Source organism: Vidua macroura, chromosome 3 (assembly GCF_024509145.1).
Source record: "Vidua macroura isolate BioBank_ID:100142 chromosome 3, ASM2450914v1, whole genome shotgun sequence".
Lineage (NCBI taxonomy): Eukaryota > Metazoa > Chordata > Aves > Passeriformes > Viduidae > Vidua > Vidua macroura.
Window position 1 is genome coordinate 31,756,897 of NC_071573.1, and position 14,749 is coordinate 31,771,645.

General features: G+C 37.5%; 1 protein-coding gene across 2 annotated transcripts in view; it reads right to left on the reverse strand.

The window, feature by feature from the left end:
- TMEM63A (transmembrane protein 63A) overlaps positions 1-14,749 on the reverse strand; it is a 30,438-nt gene that overhangs the window by 6,333 nt on the left and 9,356 nt on the right. For both annotated transcript variants that reach the window (XM_053974162.1, XM_053974161.1), the window contains exons 8-20: positions 13,431-13,482; positions 12,197-12,305; positions 11,746-11,816; positions 10,965-11,045; positions 10,215-10,338; positions 9,740-9,873; positions 7,444-7,581; positions 6,166-6,319; positions 5,333-5,439; positions 3,642-3,728; positions 2,945-3,007; positions 1,873-2,035; positions 924-1,029 (exon numbers count right to left, since the gene is read on the reverse strand). In XM_053974162.1, coding sequence (XP_053830137.1) covers positions 924-1,029; positions 1,873-2,035; positions 2,945-3,007; positions 3,642-3,728; positions 5,333-5,439; positions 6,166-6,319; positions 7,444-7,581; positions 9,740-9,873; positions 10,215-10,338; positions 10,965-11,045; positions 11,746-11,816; positions 12,197-12,305; positions 13,431-13,482 — 1,389 coding nt within the window. The remainder of the gene's footprint in view (positions 1-923; positions 1,030-1,872; positions 2,036-2,944; positions 3,008-3,641; positions 3,729-5,332; positions 5,440-6,165; positions 6,320-7,443; positions 7,582-9,739; positions 9,874-10,214; positions 10,339-10,964; positions 11,046-11,745; positions 11,817-12,196; positions 12,306-13,430; positions 13,483-14,749) is intronic.

Sequence of the window (14,749 nt, forward strand, 5' to 3'; positions counted from 1 at the left end):
AAGCAGAGGCTGTCAGAGGTTTGATAAAAAGCAGCAACTCTTTGAGGAGATCTGCACTAACCTAGTGAGTGGATGTAGCCCAGGCACGAGGAGGGTACAGCTGCAAGACAGCACCTGCTCCTAAAGCTTAGGAGCTTAGCTTGTTGCATCTCCATCCCTCCCCTCTCCACACACTTCTCTGTGGTGCCTCTTGTGCTCCCAGGGAGAGCCCAGAGCTCCTTGCAGGTGCTGGCACATGAGGTCAAGCCAGTAGGGAAGACTTCCCAACTCCCCTTCCACTGTTGCTGGTAAGGAAGGCATGACAGTGGCTTCACATCTCTCTTTCAGCCATCACCAGATTCATGACTAGATTTCAAGTCAGCTATTCCTTATCCAAACAAACAGCCAGCAACTGCTGTGGCAGCTATGAATTGCAACAGCTCTGGGATTCAGTGGCACATTCAGATATTTACAACTGCATACAAAATGGAATCTAAGTAAATATCAATTACATTGTTACATAAAAATTGGCCACATTCTCCCAATAATAAGATTGTTGATTAAACCAGTTCTGAACAATATCTAATTTAGATAATTATCTCATATCCAGCTTTGGATTAGAAAATGAAAATACCAACTATATAAAATTATTTAGTACTACTTATGTCTGATCTAAACCCCTCACCATCAAAGCCGGTACACTCAAATTTGAGAAATAAAATAAACATCTAATAGACATTAAATGTACTTTCAACATTTAAAGGTAGCACAAGAGCTAAGTAATTAATCATCTCTTTCACTGTTCTTCCACAAGAAGGGAAGGAAACTTGCATTCAAGTCCTAAGGATTATCAGCATTTGAATGGGAATAAGAATGCAGAGCTGAGCTTTCCAAACTTCCCACATGCCCCATCTCACTCCCACAGTGCTCCCTGGAAAACTTACCAAAAGGGACAATGATGGGACATGTGATGCTGTAGGCCATGATGACAGTGAACACACACAGCATCCAGGCATACATTGCTCCAAATTCATATTCAAATGCCTGTTGCTAAGAACAAAAACAAAACACCCAAAACTCTCAAGTCATCCATCAATGTGTCAAGAGTTAATAATAGATTCCCTAAAGCAACAATTCACCTTATCTTACTCGCTCCCCCTGAGAGATCAGTTATTTCCCTAAGAGGCAGAAATGATGTAAACAGATGAAGTATTTTGTGTTTTTATTACCTGGACATACAGAAAAGATGCTGTTTCTTTCCTAGCCTTAAAGTTATTTCTCAGGGAATCTGCATATACAAGAAGCAGCTCCTTAAAAATCACAAGGCAGAAAGTAATTGTGCCAGACTCAGAACCTTCACCTCACTGTGGTAGCTACATACAGGCTTAAGTTCCCATTGCAACACCTGGAATGTCAAGCTATAGGATGACACTTCACCTGGAAGTGAGAGTCCACCTCTTGAAAAGGAATATAGGCAAAAATATATATTTTGCTAGGTTTAAAGCAAGTTCATTTTAAAGAAAGTTGTGCACACCTGATGGCTGACAGAAGACACTAACTCTAGACAGGTTTGAATAAAAAAACCCTGAAGTTCAGACTATAAGATAAAATCAGAACTATTCTGTAAAATTAAAATCATAAAACTCTGACTTAGAGCTACAAAGAGATTGATACCTGAAGCTCAGAGCTTGGCTTTTGATTTTTGACCATCTCTGACTGGAATAAATCCCTCCCTGTTATCTGTGCTGTGAATGAAGGGAAAATGAAGCTGTTGTGGACAAGCGAAACAAAGGCTAAAAAAAAAATACCGTCAAGAGATGATAGTTAATAGTATGAAGGATGGGTGCTCCCACTGTTTCTGACAAGGATCAGTCATTGAAATGCCTCCAATACCTGTTTGATGTTTTTCCTCTCTGCTGTGGACTTGGCCATGATCATGCGTATGGTGTACAGGATGAGGCCCGGCAGGCGCAGCAGCTCCATCCCATTGCCCACGAAAGCTGAGGCAATCACGTAGTTCACAAAGAAGGCTCCCTGGTCAGGCAGAAAGACACATCTGCCAGGAAAGACACCAGATACTGACTAGGAGGAAGGCAAGCAAACACTGGAGGTATACAATGCATCCCTATTGCCTTTGGAAATCTCTTACCATAAGAATAAGCACTATGTATGTTAGGAAGTGGCCAGAAGAACTTCTGATAATCTTGTTGTAGAAGAATACTGCACAGCTACAAATGCAGCCAGGGTAGTATGTAAGAGCCTGGCTGAGTGGCAGCTCAGGTGAGGAATAAACTGTTCACAAAAAGGTGCAACAGCCTTATGGGTGGCTGACAGCAGACAAGAGCATCATCTGATGTCTGCAACAGCAACCTGACACAAGATGAGATAAGACTGCAATAGAATAATCATCTCTCCTAATTTAGTAACTCCTAACTGTCTTCCTGTTACTGATTTTGAAACTGCATTTGGAAATCTATGTCCTAATAATTGTATTCTATTCTTTCCTCCAGGCACAGGAGCTTAAAATAACCAATATCTACAGATTTGCAATGTAATGTGTGTAAAAACATACATTTTTCTTAAAATCAAGATTCACTGGATTACAAAAAGAACTGCTGTAGCTCTTTGGTCTCACTGTAATCCTTGAGAAGATCCCCTGTCAATGATAGGCAACAATCCTCATCCAATTCCAATATCTTATAATCTTTTCTGTGAAGAAATTCTTTCTAATGTCCAATCTTATTGTCTCCTCCACTTATTCAGAAGCTCAACATTATCCCAAAGTAGCAACCCTGAGCAAATTTTAATAAACCACTAACCAAGGACAGCAAAAAGCAAAACAAAACAAAACAAAAAACCAAAAAAACCCACAAACCAAAAAAAAAAAACCCACCAAAAACTTAAGTCCTAAATATTTCTTTACAAAGGAATAGCAAAGAGAGAATATTATTTAGCTAATACTTACTCCAGCCTAACTGCAGAATCAGATGATTCTCTGTCAAACAGCCAGCGGAAAAAAAAATCAAGGCTGAAAGAAAGATGGTGAATGTAATTCAGTCTCACACACCTTAAGTACTGTCTAAAAATGCTTCTCTTTTTAAGCAGCTTAAGTCAAGATAGTGCATAGCAAGAATTTAATCAAATAATCTAAAACACTACTTCAATTTATCACAGTTACTGATATCTAGAATAAGAAAAAAGGTACAAGATTAAACACAACAAAAACATCTACTTCATATTAAAGTTTTATTACTCATTTTTAGCAATTATTATACAGATAGGACAAATACATGTCATCCAGGGTAACAGTCAAAAACTGTAAAGATGGGAAAGAAGGACAACTCCAACTGAAGTATAAGACACAGTCAGAAAACTTGGTTCTCAGTTATAATGGTGAGTATGGGCAATTTTTAATTAGCCATTGATCTTATAAGGTCTTCAATATCTTTGTTAAAAGAAAAGCCAGGCTTTAGAAACTTTTAAGGGCTCTAAGGATCCCAGATGTAAGATGAATATTGAAACCTAATGTGCAATGATAACATAACCACACACACTGAAGGGAGTGGGGGTACATTGACTATACCTCACAACTTGAAAACACAAGTAAGATGTCTCATTATAAAAATACTCGGCCATTATCTCATTAAACTATGATTCTTTACCTGGTTAGACCAAGGGAAGGCAGAATCAATACCATGAAGATCAAAAATATGTAGACTTTATGCATCATTATTCTGTTCTCTGCAGATCTATCAACATAAAAAGGCAGAGTGAGAAACTCATACAAAAAGCTGCCACATATGAAGGATCTTTCCTGGACAATGCCAGCACTTGTCAGACACCCAGCTTCCCCTACCATATCACATTGCTACCAGATAAAAACCAAACATCTTTGAGATATTCACCAATATGGACCAAGCAGACTTTCAGTATCTTCTTCAGCAACAAAAACATTGCTGAATGTTAATCCAGCCTCTGGATGAGCACCACTACAGGTCTGCACCACACACACAGGGATGTGCCACAAGCACAGCTGGTCTCTCACCCTAAGACACTCAATCGTGCAACAGCTTGTAAACAAACAACTCTTCAAGTGCCATGCCAGGAGGGATTAAGCAGTTCAGAAAAGGGCACCACTGCCAAGAAACCAGACACTTAGACAACCTCCCTGTCAGGTGCCAAGTCTTGGGGAACAACATGACACTACTAATGCTGTACCCCCACTACAGCAGCAGGAACATGGATCCAGTGACACCCTGTTGCCAGAAAAGGGCAGCACTATGAACACTTCAGACTCCTAGAGGTGGTATCTGATAGGGCTTTAAAACCACAAGGGTTTTATTACAGGAGCACTTGGGCACCGTGAGACCTATCAGTGTAACTACACTGAGGCTTGAAATCAGACCTGTGGACTCTAGTGACTTCAGAAAATTATTTTAACTGATTGAAAAGGTCTCAAAGTTCATGTGTGTAGCACAGGTACCAAAACAAAGTTGATGAAAAGCATACAGCTGTAACAAAGAAACAATAGACTCTAAACATGGTGTCTTAGAAAGGAATTGTGTAAAAATTCAAAAGGAAATCCACCAAATTTACCTTAGAATAAAAAAACAATGACTACAAGCTTTATGGATAAAGACTAAGTGACGTTGAGTGAAGATGGGATTGAAGTACCATGCTTTTATCTGTCTGTAGGTAAACAGGGCATCAAATCTGGTACTCCAAACCAAGCTGTGCTGAGTTCTCCAAGTTAGCAGCTCATTAGTGGGCTTGACATCTCTGGGGTGCACCAGCTCAATGATGCACCCAAGGTGAAAACCTTGCATCAACACATCTGCTGGGCCTTTGGCCCCATAAGTCTTCTCAGATCACCACTGATATCCAACAGGTCTGGGTGTAACTCCTGGTGCACAGCTCAGATCATTTTGTCATGCCAAGCTACAAAAAGATGGATGGCCTTTTTATAAGTTGTCAGCCTGGAGGGGATCCAAACCACATGGCCTATCTTCCCAGAGAGCAAGTTTATTATGGGATTACAGGCACTTCCCATGCTCCTGTTGAAGCTACAACTCCTGAGCCTTCTCATACAATTTTTTTTCTGATTAAACACAAAGAGAAGTGAGGTGGGGAGCAGGGGAAAGCATAAACAAATCATGTGGTCATATTAGATTTGCTGTGGGGGTTAAAAATTACCTAAACCCTAAAGTGTGGTTATAACACTAGAAAGAGACAAGAACAGGAAGTTCCCTGCTACGAGAGGTGTGTGGATTTGAGAGCTCTGTGAAAGATCAGCACTTTCATTTATCTTAGTAGCTCAGCTGATGAGGTGAAAACAGAGGAAAAGGTTGCTTACTTTGTCCAGTGGGACTCCAGCAAAGTTGAGTAATAGACAATTGTTGGTAGCAAAGCTGAAAAGGACCAGAGCAAGAGCGTTGGGAAAAACTGACTGATGACAGGATTCTAGTGGGGAGAAAATAAGGATGAGTATTAAAACCACTTTAATGCAGTTGTGGTGGAACAGAGATGCTAATATTTTGCTATTTGTAAATTATAGGAGGATGAACTGGAGAAATTATATTCAGATAGTCTTAAACTGAGTAATGAGTGCTTAGCACTGGCATGCAAGACAAAAAACCAAAGTGAGACTGGGAATTAAATTCCATGAGAGTGCAGTCTCACAAGTAGTTTTTATGAAGCTTACACTAGCTTGGGAAAATACTTAAAAATAACAGCTTGCAAGTTGCTTTAGCTGCAGTCAAACTAGGATCAGATATATATGCTTTGAACCCTATAAGCAAAATAAAAAAACATTTTACCTCAGAGTTAAAAATCTGAATTTCCCCCTTCTTATCATAAAAATCAAAATACAAATTGGATTTGAAATTCCATTTTTTGCAAAGATTTTTTGATTACAACATTTAGAATTCTTTAAGTTTGGACTGCAAATTTTTACCAGAAATACATAAACATGTTATAATAATATAAAGTCTCAGATAAAAATTACTTCAGACTATTATCCAGGAACAAAAGAGAGCTAAAGACCTGATTCTGGACTTATGCTTTTAATCAGCAGCTACATAAAACAGTCCTGAGAATTTCAACTGAAGGTAAGACAATGAAACCCTATCAATTTACCAAAATTTTGGTTTGATCCACAGCTATATCCAAACAAATGGCAATACTCACATTAAGGTAGTGAATAGGTTTAGTGACATTGAACTTGTCCATGGTTGAGATGATTATGGAAGGAGTAGTAAGAAAAAACAGCACAATAAAAAGAAGCAAATTAATGCAAGCCCATCTAAACCACCATTTCAATCCATGCACTGAAAGATTTTTCCTGCAGAAAGAAGTAAAAATAAAAAAAGATATTAAAACAAGCAGCAAGAATTTGCTGTTAAAAAAAGATATATACACTATCTGTCAAGTAACAGGTGCCACTGTTTTTTCTAAACTGAGCTTTCAAAGTTATATAACAAAGCACTACTCAAGTTCCAGTTGCTACTAGAAATAGAGAGAACTGTGCAACCTCTCTTGAATGATACCATAAATTGTGTTTGCAGAAGAACATATCTATTCTTTCATTACACAAACATAATGTCTAATCTAGTTAAGGTCTGGGATGAAACACTGCCATTGTTCAATAATACAGAAGTACTAAACAGAAATGAAACGAAGAGACAGAGCTGGAAGACACAGAGAATTTCTGCAAGGAGAATACCTATCAGAGGCAGAATCTACCAAAAAAAGTGATTTGAAATAAAATTTCAATTTTGGAAACACTGCATCCCTTCCTGCCATATTAAAACAGCAACTATAGATTTTAAATAAGTAAAGTTCTTAAATATTATTTGAGATGGTTGCCAAAAGGACTGGAATTATTTAAATGCCAGACAAAGCCAAATATTCAGAACAAGCAAAACAGAGATACAGAGGCTCAGTAACATCCCTGATTATGACAAGTCTTTTTGTGAACTTGGCATATCCCTGTGGTCCCTCTTCTTCAAGGTGGGGGGTGAGAAAAGAAAAAGAACAGGAAGAAGACAGACCAGAGTTTATAGAGTGGACTCTGTAAAGTTACACTCATCACATGGCAACTCAGAAAAATATATACATATTTTGAGGATGCTCAGCACTAAAACCAACTTGCTTCCCTCAGATCTCAACAGTAGATATGTACTAGCCTCAAAAAATGGAAAGACTGAGGGACAGCTATAAACAGGATTAAGTTTTTTTAAAATTTTGGGGTGGAAAAACTCTAGACCATTACCCCAGGTAATGTCCACAGACCCCAAGGTCAATGAAGAACACAGTAATGAAAATAAAGAGGCAGATCAGCCACATTCCAACAATACAAAAAGCTTTAGTTCAGGGTTAAAGAAAAACACACTCATCCCAGTTTGTCCTGTGCCCATTCCAAATCTACATTATCACCAACAAATGGATGTAAGACAGGAATCTTACCAACAAATATTCTCAGGATAAGGAGCATATGTAACCTTCCAGTTGGATACACACAGCTCCCTACTGTAGGGTGATGGCTGGGGCTCTCCTTTACACTTAATGCTCTGACATTTGCAGGCATTGAAGTCCTTAAGGATGCTGTAAGCAAGAAGAAGAAGATTTTTCCAATTTTTTACACCTGAAAATGCTAAATATGCAACAAGAAAGTCTGGGAATAGTGATAAAGGTTTTTGGTTTTTTAAAGATTTGAATAACCTGTGATCAAGATAGAGTTTAAACAACAATGTAACATATTATGCATTAATGACCATTATTTAAACAGTGACTATCACAGGCCTGAGATCTGTTTTGTTGGAAATAAAAAGCAGTCTTGGTTTAAACTATTTACTGCTTCTATCAACATGAGCAACTCCAATGAATCATATTAAAAAAAAATTAAAAATCAAAGCCTGAGAGCATTGGACAAAAAGAAAAGACAAACAGTTTGATAAACACATCTTTACATAATACAGCTGTTTTCAAATCAAAGTAGACTAATGAAGTGAGACTGCAGACTAATCCTTTACACTAGTATCAAAACCAGCCAATTTTGCCTTGAGTACAAATTATCAGAAGAATTTTTAGCATGCTGGTATTCTCACAATTCAAAATATTAGCCTCTTTCACCTACCCCTAAAATAATCACAGTGCTCAATTCTATCTTCCAATATTATGAGTTGACTGACACTCAAAATATTTAAGAAAAATTTAAACATGCCCAGAATAAATGCTTTCAAAGATCTCTCAAAGGACAGCAGAAGAAGGGCAAGGCACACATTCAGAAACTATTTTATTACAGTAGCATAGAAACAATATATATTATATTTAAATGTGGAGACTCCAAAATCTGTGAACATGCTTGTTTCTCAGTTGTGTCCTTAACATAAAGAAGACAGAGAACCACACACACAAACACCAAACAAACAAACATAACCCTCAACCCCCCAGGCCTTTTCCTTACCAGAATTCAAGCAGTGATGTCAGATTGCCAGCATCTTGCAGCAGCAAGTATTTAAGACAGTTGATTATTCTTTGATAGTTTATTTTTAAAAATACATACAAAGCAAGTTTTAGCCATCATTAAAAACCTTCTACCACCACCTGAGCCCCCAGAACCTCACTTCTGGAGTCCTGTTTCTCTCATCCTATTTCAGGGCTCTGCAGAGCAGAGCATCCTAAGGGCACCAAATAACTTTCTCATTTGATGGGAGCCTCAGTTTCACACATAATTTAATCTAATTTCCCAGGGAATGGAGTCCACGACATTAATTCCAAGCTAAACAAACTAAAATATTTTCAGGTCTTAATCAGAACATTTGCTCAAGGAGGGACTATCCCATCAAAGTTGTACACAACACATCAGTAGATAGCAGTGCTTATTTCTTCTTTCATTTTTACATCTCAAAATGTTATTTCATTACAAAATTAGTGATTCACACAATCACTACTCAGTGAAAGAGTAGCAAGCAAAACTTTCTCCAATTCTTGCAAGAAATTCCACATCCTGGACTTCCTTGAAAAATGACCTCAAAAACTGTCTTTCTAACATGACTTGAATGCCAAAATAATGCAGACAATTTAAACTACAGAGGCTAAGAACAGGAAAAAGCATGATGTTTTATGCTGCAATACAAATATTATTCTGCTTCCCTTTACCCACTTTGTGTTAGCAAAAGATGTTTACAAAGTGCCAACGGAACATGAGAGGCTACACACATTTTTCTCTGCAAATGACTGAATAAAAGCACAACTTCTACTATTAGGTCTAAACATATATCTATAACAACAGGTAAGAGATATACAAAATATGTGTATCTATCACATGTGGCCAGGTCTTGACCCTACCCTGCTGAGATGACTTATCTGGCAGTGTAATTTGTACCCACTCTGATAGTTTGGTAATTGGACCATTTGCATAGTAGGAAATGGAGTTGTCAGTAACCCAAATTCAAGAACCAATTAGTCTGGCCTCCTGTAAACTTACCCTGACGGACTGGATCCCACACAGAAGAGAAAGGCTCTTTATCCCATTAAATGTCCCAAGCCCTTTAGTCCCTAAGATAATTTCTTCATTCAAAGCATACAGGCTAAAACACATTTATGGAAAACCTTACCAGAAAGCAAAGCAGAGCAAATCCACAGAATGGTGAAAAAGAAGAAAGGAAGAACCAACATAAGCAAACAAGGGACACAAACAAGAGATCAGTTGTACTATTTTAGTAAAAAGAGAACAAACAAGACAATGGACAAAACTTACTAGGTTGCCATGGATTTCTCTTGAAATGTTACAAAGGCCATTCCCAATGGGTTATTATGAACAGCTTGTTCCTCTTTTGAATATTCTTCCTCAAGTTCATTTCTAACTTTGGTGTAATAATCTACTGCATCCTCCTGTGGGGAAATTGATGGCTGTTACATGCAAGTACCAGATAGCCAATATCCTCAATAACACACAGCTTACACAAACCATAGTCACCCTTCCTCATGCCACTCCCACAAATTACAAATCACGTCACAAGGCAAAGACAAACAGGAAGTACTTCAGTTTGTGCACTAAGATTACATTTCAAAAGTTTCAGGGAATTCCTTTTCTATGCAACATGAGAACATGGCAGGTAAGTTATGAACGAATAAAGAATTTTCTGAAGGTAAATGAGACATGACACAAATACTATTTTCTACTCCTCTAATAACGTACCTAGCTATAACTGGAAAAGAACAGAATCTCTTACCCTTTCACATCCTCTTATTTCACAGCAGCAGAACTGACCACATGGCTTAGGGTTGATTTGGACCCTCTTGCCATACTTCTGATGCAGGTGTTCATAGTAAATCAGGCTTTTTTCTGCCTGTTTTCTGCACAGAAAAATACATCCATAATATTTTGCAAAAACAGTATCAACATCAATCTTAAAAAGATTATAATCCCTGAGAGGAAAAAAATATGCCAAGGACTGATAGCAAATTAATCAGTCACCAAAGATATTTACATGCAGTTTATTTTGGTTATTTATATAGTTTATTTGAAAGTCTGTGATATCATTATATAGCCTACACTTGTAGTGAGGTTCCAGGAAAAAGAACAACCCAATGTTATTCTTGAGAGACCAGAAGATAATACTTGTCTCTCCTGTGATCAGCACCTCTGGCCAAAGAAGCAGGGTTAACAGAGTTATTAATTCAATAGTTCAGTTTTTCACTTGGCACTGCCTGTCTATAAATAAGTACATCCATACATAAATAATCAGCAAGCCAAAACTTAACTTAGGCAACAGACAACATATCACACCAACAAGAGATGGGCTGAACCCCATAACCCTTTTAAAACACAGCTGAATCTAACTGAAGTCCAGACCAGAACTTGAAGAGCAGAATCCATCTTTAGGATGCACCAGGTTAGTACTGCTGGTACACGTTGATTAAGGACTAGCAAAACATTCATAGAATTATGCTAAACTTGTGTAGGTTACAAAAACAAGTACCTTTTTTTGAAAAGTTTAATAAGCTTGGCTACATCATAACACAGCTGGACCTCCAGCACAGTGCAAGTTGGGTAGGCATCCCTGAAAGGAAGCAGCACGTGAGAACAGTAAGAACAAAGTACAATGAAGAAACTGGTTCAAAGAGCAGCACTGGTATCTTAACTGACAGCTCATCACTCATTTAAGTTCTGAATGAGGTATCAGAGAGCAGAGACTTCCACAGAGAGTTGTTGGAAGTTACTTAACATGAGATGCATAGCTTTATTCCAAGTAAAAGTTGTGTGGGGGCATGAGTGGAAAGTGTGGATACACAGACACTTTCTTAAATTCTAAGATCAGCCAACTTAATTGAAATATCTTTTCTGAATTTTAAACAGTGCAAAATTCAAAAAACTTATCTGCTCGGGCAGGGAAAACTACCAGGACAATTTTACATCTTCTACTCCTAAACAAAGATGGAAAGAAACTTTTTACCAGGGCATGTAGTGACAGGATAAGGGAGAACGACTTCAAACAAAAAGAGAATAGGTTTAGATTAGATATTAGGAGGAACTTCTTTACTGTGAGGGTAGTGAGGCCCTGAAACAGGTGGCCCAGAGAAGCTGTGGATGCCCCATACGTGGAAGTGTTCAGGGTCATACTGAATGGGGCTCTGAGCACCCTGGTCTAGTGGGAGGTGTCCCTGCCCACGGCAGGGAATTGGAACTTGATGATCTTTAAGGTCCCTTCCAACCCAAACCATTCTATGACTGTAACATTATTCCTCAAGGATGGAACTTACGTGAAATGGTTTTGTACTCTTTCTTCACTTGCATTTTTTGGAAGACCAGTTATGAACAATGTGCACTTAACCTAGGAAAGAAAATGCAAGTTACCTTTTGATAAAATACATTACAAAAGAGAAAACAAGAATATAAAGAAGGCCAAGACACAGCACAATTAGTTGTTTATTAGAGCAGGAATAAAGGTAGGTAATTCTGATTTTGGTGGAAGCTCATCTATTTAAAACAGCACCTTCTACATTGGCAATAGGTTACAGCAAAATTTCACAAATCCCTCTCTAATTCCCTTCTCTCCATCCATTTTCAAAATTCACTCAGTAGAACATTCCTTTCAGTCAATTCCTTCACATTTATGTCAGATTCTAGCATGCAGGAGGCACCTTAGCAATTTGCTTTTTTAGTATTATCCATTGGCAAATACACTTTTTTCACTCCAATACAGAAACTTACTATGTTTTCTTCTTTATATGTGACATACTTCATGTGATGTCGCATGAAGACAACAGTCAGAATCAGGTAAACAACAGCAAAAACTGTGTGCAGCCAAAGAAGATTATTGCTGTCAGATAAAACATTAGGAATATGAGAAACAGGAAGAAATAATTGCCCAGTTGATACAAGCAGCCATCAAAATGATAATCAGATCAAAACCTCTCACTGAACACAAAACAAGAATAAAGGCAGTTACTGGTAATCAGTCACACCTATGCAGATGCCTTGGACAGCCAACAGGATTATTTGCTTCTCATAAAATTCTATGGGTCATGGAGCTAAAAGGAAAACAGATACTCTATGTCATGGACAAATATAGGCAGTGTTTGGCTTTCACTTTCTCATTCAGATGACCTATAGCACATATGATGCTATTTGCCAAAATGTTTGTTGTATACTTTATTACTTACTGTGCCGAATACAAAATTAAACTCTCCTTGAACACAATCCTTACTCAAATTGAAAACAGCCTCATATAAGGAGTAAATTCTGCTTTTCTGATAGCTCCTTCTACAAAGCGTATAGACATTTTGTTCTGCAAACAGCTCTTCAGTTTTGTGAAGAGCATTAATAATTGCAATTAAACTAAAATACAGAAACTTATTTTACAGATTAAAAAAGTTCAACAAAGTAAAAAAATCCCCATTAGTTACTTGGTTTCATAACATGGTTAAACAAAATAGAGAGTCTACTGGACATAGCGTCAGGGATGGATGTGGATTGATCAAGAATAAATCAGATTTGTACAGCTTTGTCCTTCAACTATTTTACAGACTTTTTAAAACACATAGAAGTAATTTGAATTGAAATCTCAGATGGGAGACATATGCACACATATAAATCTAATGTAAGGGAATTTGCATCATCCCAGCTGCACATTCCAGTAAAGCTATCAGCTTTACATTCCTTCTGAAGCATTGTTTCCTTTAATGGGAAATTTCTGAAAATAATATGTGTGCAGTCATTAGCCAAGGGAAACATGTGGCGTAAGAAGTGAGAGCTGAGAGGCCAGAAGCCCAGTCTCAGGATTTCTTATCAGCACTGCAAGTGCACAGCCTGAAGCAGAACATATCCCAGTTTCAGTTGACAGACAGGGATTAAGTTATTCCAACCCCATGAGCCATGCTGCAAGTATCAATTCTTGTGTTTAGAGACCATGGTAGGAAATAGACATCATGCAAGACTTACTCACCTGGTTTGTAAATTTACTATAGTTGTTCTTCCAAAACTATAGGGATCTTTATCTAAGAAGAACAAGAGCAAGTAGGAAAATTAACTGGTGCAACACTTACTGTCAGAAAGTCATCTTTTATTCTATTTTTTTAAGAAGTTGATATATTTCTTTTTAATGCTGAGCAAGTTCATTGAAAAAAAGATTTAGAATCATAATCAATGCTGGTTTATTCTGTCCTGTGTTGTAAAGTTGGAAAAGACACCCACAGATTTTACCACATTCATGTCATCAAGAAAAACAGTGGAGTGTTTTGAAGATCTAGATCTTTGAAGCAGTTCTCTTTCTCCCTCCAATCTCCCTTCATGTCCATTAACAATATTGCTTAGGGATTGAACATATTTCCTTCACATTTTTCTTTCATCTTAACTGAGTTCTTATCTCAGGCTTTTAAGCTGCATTAATTCAGTACTGACAACCCTTGGTAAGGTCAAAAATGGATTTACATGACATTATTTCTCTAGACTGTCAAGTATTAAAAAAATTATAATGCAAGTGAGGGAAAATTGAGCAAATGATCACAAAGGAAAAGGAGTTTAGTGTATCTAGAAAGTTAAACAATCCTTCTAGCCCAGACTGTTAAACCACATTGCAAGTCATCACAACTGAAAAAACTGCAAATGTACAAATCAGCTTACAGTGGAAGAGGAGGAAGAAGGGGAGAGAAACTAAAGCTTTGTATTTCCTAGACTCAAAAAGTTTAATCCAGAAAAACAGAAGATATAATGTTCTGCATTAATAAAAAGCTGATATTAATATGAACAGAGAATTGCCAAGAAAGAGCTTATAAAAGGGAGGTCAGAGATGGAAGTTCCAAAGGTAAACAATACAAAAAGGAAAAAGTTCAATGTATCCTATTATAGACAAGAGCTATGTCACAAGGGTCTTAAAAACCATGAACAATACTTTAAACATGACCTTGATGAGAGTGATACAAAGCCAGGTATGAAATGGGATTGTAAGGGCTCACAATCAAAAACAGAAGAATGTATAAGCAGGGTTTAACAGACATCACACTCAAAGAACTCAGGTTCCCCACCAGCAAACTGAATGGCAGACTAGATTATCGTACTTGTAGGTGCCACACTGGAAGAAATAATCAGGATTGGACTGCAAATTATCTAGTCAGTATTTACAAAGTCTCTGCAAGATTTGTCCAATTTTGAGACACAAACCAAGACATAAAGGAACAATGGGAGACAGTGTAGCTAGATTAAAACAAAAATTCAAGGCATGGCTGATGATTTTATAATCAGCCAAGAGGAAAACATTTCTCATTA